At 37.3% G+C, this 17,186-nt stretch overlaps 1 protein-coding gene across 2 annotated transcripts in view; it reads left to right on the top strand.

Annotated features, from left to right (window-relative positions):
* The window catches only part of EMCN (endomucin), a 133,331-nt gene that overhangs the window by 64,635 nt on the left and 51,510 nt on the right, over nucleotides 1–17,186 (top strand). For both annotated transcript variants that reach the window (XM_041758467.1, XM_041758466.1), the window contains exons 6-9: nucleotides 8,951–9,043; nucleotides 9,468–9,521; nucleotides 11,196–11,291; nucleotides 15,709–15,733. In XM_041758467.1, the coding sequence (XP_041614401.1) occupies nucleotides 8,951–9,043; nucleotides 9,468–9,521; nucleotides 11,196–11,291; nucleotides 15,709–15,733 (268 nt within the window). The remainder of the gene's footprint in view (nucleotides 1–8,950; nucleotides 9,044–9,467; nucleotides 9,522–11,195; nucleotides 11,292–15,708; nucleotides 15,734–17,186) is intronic.

Raw genomic sequence — 17,186 nt, 5'->3', positions numbered from 1 at the left:
ACACATAACCATATATTCAACCAACCACCACTAGCCCAAGCATTTAATAAATAGTCCTTTTGTTCCATTACATGTGACACTACCTAAGAGTTATGAGTGATACATGGAGCCGGCCATTAAGGGTTACCAAGGAAGACTAGTTAGCATGGTAAAAACCAAAAATAAATAAGTAAATAAATTAATAAATAAATAATAAAAACCACACACAAAACTGTAATAACCCTAGTAGCCATATAGGTCTACAATGTGTCATAGACAAACTTCAAACTTCTTAACCTTAGGTTAAGATTGGAGGAGAGCAGAGATTCCCCCCCCCCGCCTTTAGCAGTGCTTGTGTTATGTATCAGATTTAGGAAAGCAGTTTAAGGAAGAGGAGGAAAAGACTCACAAAAGAAATGACTCTCTAGCTTCTAGCCTACTCACTTTTCTAGCTCTGAGTTCAGAGCTAATGAGGAAATGCAAAGAAAAAGTGATGCAAGGCTATTTATTCCCTAGAGATATACACAGGAATCATATGGCCTTCACAACAATTTTAAGCAATGATGGAATTCACTTTTCTTCAGCCTTATCATTTTTCCACAGACAAGCAGAGCTAATAATGTGTCCTTGAAAATGAGACTCTTGATTTCTTTGATACAAGACCTTAGATTTGAAGAAAAATGGACCAATGTGCCTCAGTGTATTGGGAAAGAAATAAACCATTTGCCCTCAATCTTCTGGAAAATACAACTATATTACTCAGAGTTCTCCAGAGAAACTATATATATATATATATCTATGCATAAAGATTTATTATAAGGAATTGGCTCATGTATTTTGAAAGCTGAGAAGTCCCAAGATCTGCAGCCAGCAGGCTGGAAGCCTGGAGACCCAGGAGAGTGTATTGTGTAGTTCCAGTCCAAGGCCTGAGAACCAAAAAAGCCAATGGTGTAAGTTCCAGACTGAAAGCCAGAAGGCTGGGGACCCAGAAAGAGCCAATATTTCAATTTGAGTCCAAATGCAAGGAAAGATCAATGTCCCAGTTCAAGGCAATCAGTCAGGAAGAGTTTATTCTTTACTCCTTACTTCTTACTGTAGGAGAGTCAGCCTGTTTATTCCATTCAGGTCTTCAACTGATTGGATGAGAGCCATTCCCATCGTAGGGCAATCTGCTTTACTTTATTCAGTCTACTGATTCACATGTTAATATCATCCAAAAAATACACTCACAGACACATCCAGACTAATACTTGGTCAAATATCTGGGAATCCTATGGCCAAGTCAAGTTGACATATAAAATTAATCATTGCAACAACATTCCAATCACAAGTGATCAGCACAACTTGTGAACGATTTCATTGTAACCATCTTCTTTACTTTAACTGTGTTTCACAACCTCAATTGCATTATAGACATTAATTTTGATGGAAAATTTGAAGCCAGAACAGACATTACAGGTCTTACCAAACCTGACCACTGACCTTTGGAAAGGAGAATGCTCTATCCTGGCATTTTCATTGTGCTCAACATTCTATGTAATGGCTGAGAGTTGGTTGCTGACCTCTAGGAATTCATATGATGTGAAGCATCAGTCTTTTTATACAGAAGGTTACTTACTGAGTATTCTAACTTTGAATGACAGAATCTTGACACAATGGTTCAGTTGGAATCCATTCAAGCTAGAAATACACCTGTAGCAAAGCAATATCTAGAGGTTTATTGTTTCTTTTTAACTTGGAAATTTTGTAATGTTTAAAAGATTAGTTGAGAATAAAAGGAGTCACTAATGGAAGATGTCAATATTGATGTGGTAGGGTCTGCCATAAACTTTCACTTAGGAAATTGTATACATCTGGGTATAGCTAAGTGATTTCTCCTCTAGTTCAAGAAATCGGCTGAGTCTCCAGGAGAGGCTTGTGCCTCTGTAGTCTACATGGAAGGTCATAAGAACTTACAGTCTCAACTGATTAGCTACCCAGCATCCACTTTAAGAACCAATAAACTTCAATGTTAATACTAATGGTATGTACCTTATAAACTCTACAGTGTGCTTTATTTGATATATTAGGAATAATTCTCTCTGTCTCCTTGTATCTGCATGGTCTGGTTTGGCCTCTTGAAGGAAGGTGTTTATGGTTTGCCTTGATGGAAAGAAGTTTGTCTAGATTGGGTCTAAATTGAAAGAGGCTATGTTTTATGTGACAAGGATAAGAGGCATGAAGTTGTAACTCATTCCTGCTGACATGCAGCAGCAGGCAGCGTAAAGTCGTGTTTGACAGCACAGACTCTAGAGCCTGCATTCAAATCCTGATTCTGCTACCTAACTTGCTGTGTGACCTTGGGCAAATTATTTAATCTCCCTGGGCCTCAGTTTCCACTTTGTAAAATGCAAATATTTACAATGCAATAATTGAATGAGTTAATATTTGTAAAACACTTAGAATAGTGCCCGACACATAGAATTCCAAAAGGGTTTGAAAATGAAAATCCTATTTGTTTTCATGTCCATATTTTGAAATGCTTACCCTCATATTCTCAGAGCTGACACAGTTACATACTATAAAACTTTCCAGTGTGTTCAGTTCATATTATCCAGATTGTGAATTTAAAGTAAGATAATGTATCTGTGTTAGGAGAAGGGTAAGAACATTCTAAACCTTTAGAATGCTGAGAAAATATTTCATTGATTTCATTGATATTGGTACCATCAACAAGTAAGATGAACTTAACTCACTTAAAATTTATTGATTTCATGATATATTGAAAAGGGAAGAGAAACACTTCTGAGTCCTACTTGGTTTACGTCTTAGTTCTATTTACTGTCAGATGTATTACCTTGTGTCTCCAAGTCACAATATCTCTCATGTTTAAAACACAATATTAAAAATGTTTCAGAATAAGATGATTAACACAGTGCCTCATTCATTCTTTGTATATTGTATACAATATATATATTGTATAATTTCCAGCTTTCTGGAAATTAATAACTATTCATATTCAAATCACAAAAAATACATCTTTCTTCAATATGTAATTCTGCAAAGTTACATAAAGTAAATAAATCTCCATTCACAGTTATCACTGGGTTAGAAGATTCTGTTACCCAAGGTTAGTCACATTGATAACTCAAAGCAACGGGAAGAAATTTGAGATAAAACTCTTTTTTTTTTTTTTTTTGCATTGTTTTAAGAGTACACCAAAGTCAGGGCCCCTGAGTGGTTTAGCTGGTTAAATGTTTGGCTTCAGCTCATGTCATGATCTTGGGGTCCTGGGATGGAGCCTCACGTTGGGGCTCAGCAGGGAGTCTGCTTCTCTCTCTCTCCTTGTCCCTACCCCATCTTGTGCACATGCACACTCTCTCTCAAATAAATAAATAAGATCTTTTTTAAAAAAGTACAGGAAGGTCAGAAAGGTAAGTTCTGATGAGAACAGAGAACAGAACTTTCCTTTCGATATTTTGCCCATTAAGTAGACAGGGCATGCAGTCATAGGTGAAAATACATTCTAGCTATGACAAAATCTTGATCGAAAGGAACCTTGACAAGAATCCAGAGTCTTAAAGCTAGAAGAGACATCAGGGATCATATCAGCATATCCCCCCAACCCCGACCAAAACACAGAATGGCACCAACTATACTTCTAGCATTTGTTGTCTGAACCCTTACATGCCAATTACTTATAGAATAAGCCATTTTTCTCTCATAATAAAGCCTAGAGTAGACTGCCTTTCTTTCCCTGAGTGTCAAGATGCTCAGAATCAATTCTTACAAGAATATCAGAAACTGTATTAATGTTTGGCATTAACTCTTAGAAGGAGCCTGTTTGTTTCATCAATTTGCATTGGTTCTGATTTCTTATTTCTATTGTATTCAACTTGTGGTATAAATCATTGCTTAAGCCCACAGATCCTTTTTGTTAAGAGTTAGCTCATAAGTAAAATTCAATAAGCAATAACAGAGTCTCTCTTATTTTAATACCTGACATATTGTTTTGCCTTATTCTTTATTTCTTGTTTCACATCTGTCTGCTTTGGGCTATGCTCCCCACCTCCAACTAGAATGTATGTTCCTTAAATGCAATAACTACCTCTTTTCCTCTATTTCTTTCAATGTCTCCTGTTGGACTGGTGTAGGTATCTATTTTTTTCTTATAGTAGAACGAATGAAAATATTAATAGTACAATGATCTTAAACATTCCCATCCAAATATGATGACACAGAAGGTATGCTCATTAATTCATGTCATCTTTAACATTAGTGACTTCTGCCAAAAAGTTTGTTTATCTATAAAGCAAAGACTTATGGACTCTACTTCTGGACACTGTCCTAACATTTGGGAAACATCAATGAGCAAAATATTATCCTTTCCCTCAAAGGTCTTAGATGAGAAAGATAGAATTCACAGCGGTGTAGGAAAGAGGGATCACAAGTGCCAGAGAGGTGAAGAAAGGTGGGGACCAGTTTGCAGGACTGAAAAACGTGGTCAGGGTAAGCTTTCCTAAAAAAGATTTTAATAAATACAAGGAAGTGAGCAAACCAACATGTGGAGGAAGAGCACCCAGGCAGAGTTAGAACATGAGGAGAGGCCCTGTGTGTTGCATTGCCTGCGCTGAGGAAGTGGGGCAGGAAATTTGCCAGGCAGATTGCCTAGGGTTTGGAGGGTTATCACAAGGACTTTGGCTTTTTTATAAGTGGAATGGGGAATGTTGGGCATCTTGAGAAAGTAGTGACATGATATGACTCATATTTCATGAATATAAATCTGAGACCTAAGGAGAAGACTGTCAGATGAAGCAAAGATACTTTGGAAATTTTCCAGGATAGAGATGATGTTAGCTTAGACCAGGGTAGTCACAGGGTAGGTCGCATGAAGTCCCCAAATTCTGTTAATATTTCAGAGGTGATACCAATAGATATTCCTAGTGATCCTGCATGTGGGATAGGATGGAAAAGATGGGGGCAAAAATAGCCATGAGGTCTTTGGCTTGAAGGGTTGGAAGGACTGATTGCCAGATGGGAAGGCTGCAGATAAAGCAGAAGTTCAAGTTTGGACATGTTGAATTTAAGGTGTTTGTTATTTGCTGTGTAAGCATGTGGCTTTATGAATCTGGAGTTTAAGAATGAGGTCTGGGCTGGAAATACGAGTTCAGGGATCATTGGATTGATTTAAGCCTAGAAACAGAATGAGATCATCACAGAAATTACTGTAGTTGGAGTTAAGGACCAAGTATTAAGCCTCAGGACCCTCCAGGAGGGTCTGCAACTCAGAGAAAGAAGGAGGAACCAGCCAGAGACCAGAGAGTAAACCATAAACTGTGTTCCTACTGGAAGCCACATGAAGAAAAGCTGTTAAGAAGCAGTGAATGATTTATTGTGTCAAAGGCTAGAAAGTTATTTTTAAAAATGAGACATGAATCCATCAAATTGCAATTAAGCAAGAGTCCCAATTATTGATAAAAAATGGGAAATGATCATTCAATTCAATTGAGTTTAGCCCCTTGGGTAGTTCTTTAAGTATCCACATATTAGAAAAGAATGTAGACAACATACAAGAAATAAAAATAGAATGTCTTTCTCATATAGAATGTCTTATCCTCTACTGCCATTCACACTTTCCTCCCATTAATATCTATGTATCTTATATACTCTCCTCTAAGAGAGCAACAGAGACTCCTCCAGCCTGAGTTTCTCTTCGGAGGAGTTTCTGGCTCCCAGGAACAGGACTGCTTTCATATCTTTGCTAAGCTCAGTCATTGGCTGAGAGCATCCTGGGGGAGGCATGGCATCAGCAAGAACACAGTGATGAATTTCAGAAAGCAAGTGGGGAAGCTTGATCATTACACTGCCCATAGTTGGAGTTTTCTGAGGCTCATTCTTATGGCCACTAAAGTGGCCCTGGACATCAATAGGTCTTCTGTCTTTCTATAGCCCAATGATTTATCAAGTAATTGGTTTATAGCAACTGTCAGATGCAGTGGGGTAAATTTGGATACACATTATCACAAAGAATTTGGTTCAAAGGGTCTTTACCTCAAACATTCTGCTCCAAGTTTTGGGCTGAAGCTTGTAAACTGGGTTTAAATTATGACACAACATATCTGCAATTAAATAATCATTATAATCAACAAAAGCCAGGGTCCCACAGTAAATCTATGTCATCTAAGAGTGCTATATACACCAATTATTCCAGTTTCTGGTTAGAGAAAATAAGTGTCCAAAAACATGAAGGTGTCTGAATAGTCTGTTGCATATATTAAGAACTTTTGAAAAAAAAAAAAAAAGGGGATCCCTGGGTGGCGCAGCGGTTTAGCGCCTGCCTTTGGCCCAGGGCGTGATCCTGGAGACCTGGGATCAAATCCCACGTCGGGCTCCTGGTGCATGGAGCCTGCTTCTCCCTCTGCCTGTGTCTCTGCCTCTCTCTCTCTCTCTCTCTCTCTCTCTCTGTGTGTGTGTGACTATCATAAATAAATAAAAATTTAAAAAAAAAAAAAAAAAAGAACTTTTGAGAAAATGGGACACTTTGACTTTGGTTGAAAAGTACAACTCTTTAGAGGCCTAATCACAATATATTTTAAAATAATGTAAAATCATATAATAATAAAATATTATTATAAAATAATACAAATATATTAGTATCAAGTACTTTTCTAAACCATTTAAATTTAAGCATACTCATTTAACTTTACAACACTATGATATAGAACTATTAAAATCACCATTTGTATATGTGGGAGCTCAAGCAGAAAGAGGTTAAGTGACTTGCCTGGCATTCTACAGGAAACAAGTTCTATATTCAGACTTGAAGCCATGAACTCTGACTTCAGAATCATGCTTTTAACTACTCCACTATACTTCTCCTGTATCTCCTCTGCCGATGCTGTTTCAGTAGTAATGTTGCATAATAGAGTCTCAACAAAATCCATAGAGATCATGAGCTCTGAACACATCATGGATCCTTCTGTCTTAGTCACAAAAAGAATTCCTTTATGGTTGTAACTTATGAATTAAGCCAAGAATAATAATTTAATCAATATGAGCATGATAGTAGAGATGATTTCTCAAACTGTGAGTTAATTTCCAAAAGAAATTCATGACCACTACTGGAAAAATTAAATAAAAGAAAACAAAATACTAGAAGGGATTACATGTGATAGAGGTAAAGTGTGTGTGTGTGTGTGTGTGTGTAAATATACTAGATTCAGAAATGATTGTTTAAAGACTTATCTGAGAGAGAGAGGGAGAGAGAGCATGAGTGGGAGAAGGAGTAGAGGGAGAGGGAAAGAGAATCTGAAGCACTGCTGAGCACTGAGCCCAACTCATGAGTCATGGGGCTGGATCCCATGACCCATGAGGTCATGACCTGAGGAGAAATCAAGAGTTGGATGCTCAACCGACTGGGGTGAGCAGTGCCCCCAGAAATTATTTATTAATTGAAGGTTGCAGTTAAAACAAAAATTTTAAAATGTTTGTCCAAGGAGTGAATAAATTCTTTCAAGAACCATTAACTCCATTGCCAACCCTATGGATCATTAGCACTAACAGCTGGCACTGTACAATCAACATGTTTTAAGTAGGAAAGTTTGGAGTTTTATCTAAACCACATAAGTTATATTCAGAGTTGTAGCCACTTAGCTTGTCTATGAGAAGGTAATAAGATAGGATATGGAGTCTTGAAAATTAACCCTCGGGGTATCCCAGGTGGATTAATGTCACTGGTAATTTAATCAGCCATCTTGTTCTCTACCAACACAATCAAAAGAGCAACGTTCTCACTAAAACACTTGACACAAGAAAAAGCAGCTAAAAGTACCCAAGGTTTCAGCTAGTTCCCACACTTTCATTTAATATTTCTTTTTCTGCTGTTTAGTGCACTAGCCTGACATTTTCCTTTGTTCTTATGGGCATATATCTAGCTTCCTCCCACAGATTTCTTGCATGGCAAGAACGGTACAGACTCTAAACATTATTCTTCCCCCACAGATGTCAAAAATGCATGAGCATGCAGTGCGTGCTGGGCTGTGGGTGGCTAAGAGGGAAAGATCCAAGGCAGTCATAGGCAATATCAATTTCTTTGATGCAATTATACACGTCCTCAATACTCCTAAGGGGGCCATAATTATAAGCGATGCCTCTTGGTTCAGCCAAGCAGCCAGCTCCATTTCACTGTATACCCACAGCAGTTAGAGCTCCATGTGGAGTATGATGGGAGTTACGGCCTTCACACTGCAGGAACTTAAACTTTAGCAGTGAGACAAGGCAAACAGGTGTGATCAAAGGAAATGACTTTAAACAACATTGTTTGAAAAATAATTCTTTTTCGAAATCATTCTAAATACAAACTGTGCTTTATCCCAAGTTCACAAGAATAAATACTATAAGCTCCTAAGACATTTAAATATTGGTATTTCCTTGCAACTTATTGAGAGTGGATTTTGAATAATATATTTTTATTTAAATTTTTGTTTCAGTCCTTCTGACTGAAGATGGCAGATGTTAACTTAAGCAAACAAATTAATAATGATGATTAACTTAAAATTAACATTTTCTGTGGAAGAAAATGTGCATTTATGCCTGTTTTAAGTATGTGTGTTGGAAAAAATTTCTCTATTCCCCAAAATTGTAATATCTGAAATGAAAGTACTGCTTTTGAATAGATTTGCATCCCATAAGAATTTCATGCAGCAGATGATATAGGCTACAGTGAAGGATAAGAAACTTACTCAAGCTTTCTAGCCAGTTCTTAAAGATATGATACTGATACCCAGGTTTTGTGATTCTAAATTTAATCATCTTTACAGGAAATATAGATGAACTTATGATTTAGTGTATGATTGTATGCATCCTATTATTCAACAATAAACAGTTTTCACAGGTTCTCAGAAGTGCAAGCTGTTAAAATGTAATTTCTGCAAAGAAATTCAGTAAGAAGAATCAATACCCTCATCTGACTGGATTTGTGATTTTCCTACAGTTAGCACTCTACAACCAGATGCATCGCCTTCTCATACCAGTACATTACCCTCAATCTCAGTAACAATTCCAGGAAACATCTCCCAGTTTCAAGGTATGATTTCTGTATGCATGAGTGGGAATTTTCTTTACTTGATCCCTTCTCACCAAGAAAATCCTACAAATCTTTTTTAACAGCTTTATCAAGATGTAACTGAAATACAAAACAAAATTGCACATCTGTGGTAAAGCAGGGACACAAGGAAACTTTGAAAATGACAGATATGTCTATTACCTTGATTGTGGTGATAGTTTCAAAGGTATATGCATTTGCCCAAACTCATCAAATTGTACATTAATTCCTTGCCAATCTTAATTTACAAAACAGACTTCAGAATGAGAGAGATTTTTTTCTACTTGACACATCATACCTAGAGATTACAGAGGCTTACTTAAATGGGGGGGAGGGAAGGAATAAGATTTTGAGAATTGTCATACATTAACCAAAGGTGACTTTTTTTTCTTTCTTAAAACAATAGGTACTGAGGATGCAAAAAATGCAAGCTCTTCTTCAGCCAGCCCCTCTTATTCCAGTGAGTAACAGACATATCTTCATTTGTGACACCAAATATGTAAAATGTTTGAATGTGGCTGATAAAGGAGAGGATTCGATTATAGACAGCCTTTTATCAACTTTACTGAATCTGCAGTTTCATTATAATATTACCTAACTGCCGCCTGTTTTGAGGATTTCCTACTATTGAGACTGATTTTAATGAGCACAGATTTGGAATTTTTTTCTTACCTTAGTGCTAAGCAATTACTACCAAGGGTCAAGGTGAATTGATGAGACTAGTCTTAGATAAGCCAAAGTGCACAGGCAGAGGGATTCAAAGAAATGAATTGTTCAGGCAGCCCCGGTGGCTCAGCAGTTTAGCGCCTGCCTTTGGCCCAGGGCCTGATCCTGGAGACCCGGGATAGAGTCCCACAGTGGGCTCCCTGCATGGAACCTGCTTCTCCCTCTGCCTCTCTCTTTCTCTCTCTCTGTGTCTCTCATGAATAAATAAATAAAATACTTTAAAAAAATAAAACAAAAGAAATGAATTGTTCACCTTCACAGAACTTTACCATATGTTAAAAATGGCCTTTAAAGAAATACTCCATTTTAGCAAAAACATATATATGTATACACATATATATACACATACATATGTACACATATACATATATATATGTACATATATGATGTAATATATATGTGTATGTTAGGACTGACTAGAAAAAAATCCACTCATTTCCCTAGAAATTAAGAATAAGATGAATGCTTATGAAACTGATGATAAAATATCACCTAGGCTTAAGTAAAGCCATTCGATTCAGTAAGTCAGCATGCCATTTATTAACTTGCTGATTCATGGCATCTTTAATTTGGGAGGCACTAATGATCTCGCTCAAGGTCTAATATGAAACAAATGTTTAACTATAACTTTGGAAGTATAAACCATCCTACAGAAAATTGGATAAATACGAGGAGTACATATGCAAGCAGATGAGAATACTCAGCTAAATAATAACTGTGGCCTCTACATCTCTAGTTGTATGACTATGACAGCTTTGTCTTTTCATCACTGTCTTTTTAACCTGAGCAAAGACTGTACAAAAGAAGACAGATGTTAAGAACCAAACCAAAACAGTAAAACTCTCCTCTGAATAAAAACTCACCCCAATTTAACTGTCGCTATGGAAAGATAAGGCAAAATTGCACAGGCAGAGAGCTCCATAAAAATGAATTGTTCACCTTCACAGAACTTTACTATGTTGAAAATGGCCTTCAAAGAAACACTCCATTTTAGCAAAAACATATATATATGCCATATATATATATATATATATATATATATATATACTTTTTTATAAAGTAGTACAGTATATAATATGTGAAGTGGGTCTGACTATGGTCTAGAGGACATCTTCTGCTTCTCCAGTCTTCTATCTCCTCACTTCTGTAGTCTCTAAGAAGGTGAGGAAACCAGCATCCTTAGGTTTGGAACTTTATTTCAAAAGGTTGCAAGACTGACATCAAGTGGATACATCAGAAATGACAACCGGGGTAAAATTTTGAATCTGATAAACGCTTGCCAAAAATACAGTAGTTTAACTGAGTGAGCTGTAAAGAAAGAAGGATGCATACATACTTTTGTTCAGTAAACTATTTACTGTTAAATTCAATAGGCACTCAAATTGACAATGTCCTCAATACTTTGTAGGTGTCATTTTGCCAGTGGTGATTGCTTTGATTGTAGTGACACTTTCAGCATTTGTTCTTGTGGGTTTGTATCGAATGTGCTGGAAGGCAGACCCAGGTAGGTAACAGGGTTTCCTTTCATTTTGTTTTCTGAAATGCGAATATATGTTCAGTCTAAACTTGAATTTAAACTCTTAAGGGGACGGGAGGGTTAAAGAAAGAAATAAAATGCACTATTGCATGATCACAGAAATAGAGGGGAAGGGGCAGAGAAATCCATTGAATGCTGATGAGTGTAAGGAGTGAGGATTACCTGCTAGTGGCAGATAATATCAAATATGGACAGATTCTTTTTAATGAAATAACCCCAGTTTTGTGAGTGGTCAGGGGATTATGGTGGTAAAGAAGGCATCAAATGACATACCTTATCTGTAGTGAAGATTTTTTCCACTTCCATGTGGCAGAGAATAAAGGTCAGTGTTGCTAAGAATTTAGTAGAGGAGCCCACAGTCTCAAGAAGAGTGTTCTGTGATTTATTCCCTCGTGAGAGGCCCAGCTTCCTCCCAATGAAGGTATCTTCCATGATTGTGTGTTCTGCTAATTGATTCAGCTCCTCAGGATTGACCATGATTGCAATTTTTAGTGGGCTTTTAGCTGGACAATTCTCTATTATCCTCCTTCATCTCTCCAATAGAATTTAAAACCTTCCTTCTTTTCTTCATAAGAGCACTGCTACTCTTTAACTATAGAGAAGAAACGGAGATGCTGGAGGGGAGGTGGGTGAAATGGGTGATGGGGATTAAAGAGGGCCCTTGTGATGAACACTGACTGGTGTGTGTAAGTGATGAATCTCTAAATTCTACTCCTGAAACTAAAATTACCTAATGCAATAGCACTATTCTCTTTTACATCCTCACTCTTTGTTTTTCTCTGTTTTCTTCTTGCTGTTTCATCTTCTTCCTCCTCTTAAAATATTGATGCTTTTCATAATGGCATTATATTTTTATCCTTTTTTAAATAAAATTTTTATTCTAAAATAGATTTACAGAAAAGTTACAGGGATAGTTAGAGAGTTCCCAATACACCAGATACCCTGTTTCTCTTATTATTAATATCTTACAATGGTATGCTATATTTGTCACAAGTAATAAGCCAATATTGATACATTGTAATTAATTAAATCCCTACTTTATTTAGTTTTCCTACAGTCTTCCTTCAGTCTTTTTTTCATCCCAGACACTTGAGCTCTCTCGAACCTCCTTCAGGTCGCATGGCTCAGCACTTCCCTCTGTTGTCTTCAACACCAACCCATCTTTCCATTCCAGACCCAAGCCCTGGTTGTGTAAACGTAGTGTCATGTACCCATGCCTTCATCCATACTATTCCCTTGCCTAGAACACCTCGCTCACCTCTTAACTTTTATAACATACCCAAACTCCAATTTAGCCATGGAAGATCTAGCTCAAACAGCAACTGAGAGTATCTTTCTATAACACACCATCTCTTTAAGAAGAATAGACTGTTTTCTTACTTCTAATTGCACAGAATTTTATATTATTCATCACAGTGTCATACAGTTACTTCTCTATATGCCTGCTTCCCTGGCATGATGGGTCTTAGTTCTTTCGGGGCTGCTATAATAAAAGTATGGTGGGTAGGTGGGTTCAACAACAAAAAATTCTCACAATTCTGGAGGCTGAGAAGTCCAATCAAGGCATCCTCAGATCTGATATGTGATGAGGGCACTCTTTCTCCTTTATATACAGCCACCTTCTCACAGTGTCTTTGTATGGCAAAGGCAATAAGAGGGTTCTCTGGGGTCCCTTTTATAAGGGCACTAATCCCATTCATGAGGACTCCACCCTTATGACTTAATGACTCTCCAGATGTTCCACCTCCTAATATTGTCCCATTGGGCATTAAGATATAACAGATGAATTTTAGAAGGACAAAAACAGTCTGTAACATCAAGCAAGCCCTCTAAGTCACAAACCACATATTGTTCACATTGCTTTGTTCATAATATATACAGAACTTTACTAGATGCTTGTCAAATTAAATTTTTAAATTTTCAATAAGATAGGTTTCCTCTCCTCATTTCAATTCTAAATATTTCACTAACAAGAATATCACACAAGTCTCATATACTTCGAAGAAGTAAAAATGGATTGTTTTTATCTTTTTTAAAGACATTTATTTATTTGAGAGAGAGAATATGAGCGGGAGAGGCAGAGGGAGAGGGAAAGAGAATCTCAACAGATGCTGTGCTGAGTGTGGAGTCTATGACGGGGCTCGATCTCACAACCCTAAGGCACTACCTGAGCTGAATGCTTAACAGACTTTGCCACCTAGGCACTCCGAAACTTATTATTTTTATAAGATATGCAAGCCAGACTATTCTTTACCCCATGAACAATGTGCCCCCAGAACATTAATGGATGCTGTTCCTGCGGCCAATCCCTGACCATGGACTGCACAGAGAGTTCAGGGCATAAGCGTGACAGTACAAGGCACAGGTACACAAAAAATAAGTAGTATTCACTTTTGCTCTTATTGGAAAATAAGAAGAAAACAAATAAATGCCTTTCCCTTTGGGAGTTAGTGAATAATGTCTGAAATTTGTTTCCTTAGTCAATTTCCAGAGCGGAAATAGCAATTTTATAAATCAGTTTAATTACTCTAAGTTTCTAAACCACCAATCCTATTTTTTATGGGAAATTGACCATCCAAGTTGAACCCTGTGGATGTTGAGTATGTAGGATAGGTAAAAAATTAATGTGCTAAATCCATTTGTGAAAATACCCTGTACTGAAAGACTGCTTTTGCAAAAGAAGATTTTCAAATAAGTTATTTGAAAAGTTGACCTTTTCTATTAAAGAAGACGATGGATGAATTGGATCATTTAGGGAAAAATGTATAAAATTCCTATAGCTATAGAGAGTCATTTTGGAGACATATAATACTTTAGAACAAAGTTCAAAAAAAAAGTTCAACAATTGTACAATTAGCCAAATCTATTTGGTTATTGTTAACTTTGCTTTCCAGACAGAATTTTACATCATTTTTATTGAATTAGCACCATTAGACACCCACAGCTAATCTCTCTTCAAGTATGTGGGGGAGACTTTATCAAGTTCAGAAATTTGTAAACCCTTTCTGCTTTGTGGAAGACCACATGAATCAGAGATTTCGGTATGAAATTAAGCTTATCCAAATAATGTTGACAATAGTCTAAGCTTTAGCCCAAGTAAGAAGAGCATTTATACAGAAGGTCGTCTGTTGGTATGCATCTATCTGCTAATGAACCCATATTAGAATATTTGAAGGAAAAAATATTAAAACAGGCATGCAAAAAAATATCAACTCATTTTGAAACAAGATTATGAGCATCACGAGTGATATCATACATAACACTTAAAAGAGGAATAAAAAAATGCTGTTAAAAATCCTACTGATGTTGGAAAGACAAAGTGAGATCGAGTTGGTGAAGAGCATATGGCACCATGAGTTAAATCCTAGGGATTAAGAGCCATGATGGTGTATTTTAGCCGAGGTGACAGAAATAGAAGTAGCTCAAATATTAGTGGAAATCAAACTCTTTATAAAACAATGATGATCACCACCAGGAGAATCGTATTTAAAGGGCATATCCCAATGACAAGGGCTACATTAGAGGTGAAAGGCAATCCAAAGGACAAAACTTGAGGAGCTAAGGAATAAAACCACAGCAAAATCAGGAACAAAACAAGGGGGACCCTAAGCAATTACCTTAGTTTGCCTAATATGCCACAAATAATGCAAGATTTGACCAGAAACATCTCCTCCCTAAAGGCCGAGGCTTTGTGCAGAATGCATCATTCTGAATTCTCACTCTACACTCAAAATGTCTTCTATCACACTCTGGTGGAGCAGCCCAGTAAAGCGAACAAAATATTGGTCACATCTAGTAGCCTCGCCATGACATTTAGCAGGACACTTTTGAGCGGCCGAATCAGTGGGCTCCAGATGCAATTAGAAGCGACATCTCCATTGTCATTCACCACAAATACAGTGATTTGTGTCTCCAGAAAGAGCAATGTATAAAGAAGAGCCCAAAATTCAATTCTCTAGTATAAAAAGGTAATTCAATACTTGGAGGAACATTTTTTTCAGAGATACTGAAATAAACTGAGACATTTTCTGGTGTCTGTGGGATGTGCGATAATGGATAGTAGTTTCACATAGCAATATGAAACTATAAGATTAAAATTAGTCCAGAACTAAATTCAGTGGAATTGGCCTACTTAGGACTCTCCCGTGAATGTATCACCCATACCTGAGGAATAATAGTAACCATTTTTGTGGAAAAACTGGCTAGTTTTTCTCAGATATGAAAAGGTGCTCCAGGGAGATAAAATAAAAGTTACAAAATAGCTTTACAAACATCTCTGCACAGAAAGTAGCAGGGGTCTTGAGGTTGTTTTTGTTTGTTTGTTGTTGTTTGTTTTTATAGCCAAGCTTCTCACAGCTCTAATAACTATTCTCTCCTCCCCTAGGCACACCAGAAAATGGAAATGACCAGTAAGTAGCCACATCATCTTTTTCCAGAAGCTCTGACCCTACCATTTATATAGGAAGAAAAACATTAATCTTCGGTTTACACATTTTTTGGTTTATTTTAAAAGATATTTTGTGTAAAGAGCACAAGAAACAGGGTTTGGCTGTTTGTCAGAACTCTTTCTGAATCAACAGAGAAATTCCAACAACCAGAAGGGAAGATTGTTTTTAAGCTTGACTAAGGTAGCAAAATGAGAAATCAAAAGATAAAATGCAGGGGCCCCTGGGTGGCTCAGTCAGTTAAGCATCGACTTTTGATTTCAGCTCAGGTCAGGATCTCAGAGTCAGGAGATAAAGCCCTGCAGGCTCTGTGCTCAGCAGGGAGTCTGCTTGGGATTCTCTCTCCCCCATCCACCTGCCCTTACCCCTGCTCCTGTGTGCTCACGCTCTCTCTCTTGAAAATAAATAAATAAAAATAAAGATGAAATGCAAAGATAGAAGAATGAATATAAATAACTATAAGGAAAAAACTCATAGAAAATATACATAGAGTTTTAAAACAGTTTTCCCAGGGAAATTGTCATTATGTTTATCACAATTAGGTAGTAATCATGCCTGCACCTTGAGACAGCTCTGAGTGGCTTTGTCTTAGCAGTAGATAGTTATTCTATTTTGACTTTATGAAAACAGGAAAGCAGTTGTTACCAATCCAGCTAGCTGCTGCAATCAAGGTTGTACAAAGAGACAAATTGTTTTAATGTCACAAACAAGTTTTGTGGTGAAGACTTCTACCTTGACCTGAGTCTGCAGCCTGCCTTTACATAGCTGTTTTTGTATGTTTATCAGGTTGTGGGCTTTATTTTATTTTTTTTACTTATTATTTATGATAGTCACACAGAGAGAGAGAGAGAGAGAGAGAGAGAGAGAGAGAGGCAGAGACATAGGCAGAGGGAGAAGCAGGCTCCATGCACCGGGAGCCCGACGTGGGATTCGATGCCGGGTCTCCAGGATCGCGCCCTGGGCCAAAGGCAGGCGCTAAACCGCTGTGCCACCCAGGGATCCCGGTTGTGGGCTTTAAAAATAATGTCCCTAGATCACCTACTGTTCTTTGTTAGAAATAGAGTCTCTTGAGATGTCCAAGGAAAGTAATCTGGGTTTGAAGCTGTTTAGAATCTGAGAAAGGATAGGTGGGAACTCTTGGTTAGACTAGACAGTTCAAATACTGTACTGCAGTAGTCAGGCCTTCATGAAAAGGGAAACCCCCCAGAACTCCGCATGAGCCCAAAGGACTTGGAAACATCCCCGTGTCTTCCCTTCCATAATTCAGAACTGGAGATCTGTGTGATATGGACCTTGTGACAAGTGTTTCACATGACCCATTTTTGTATTTAATTATCTATCATTGTTTAACAGTGTGACAGAGATTTATTGGCTTGATTCTAGAAGGAGAAAGTGCTATAAAAGTATATGTATGTGT

The sequence above is a fragment of the Vulpes lagopus genome, chromosome 6 (genome assembly GCF_018345385.1).
Source record: "Vulpes lagopus strain Blue_001 chromosome 6, ASM1834538v1, whole genome shotgun sequence".
NCBI lineage: Eukaryota > Metazoa > Chordata > Mammalia > Carnivora > Canidae > Vulpes > Vulpes lagopus.
This window is presented reverse-complemented; position numbering and strand designations above follow the sequence as displayed.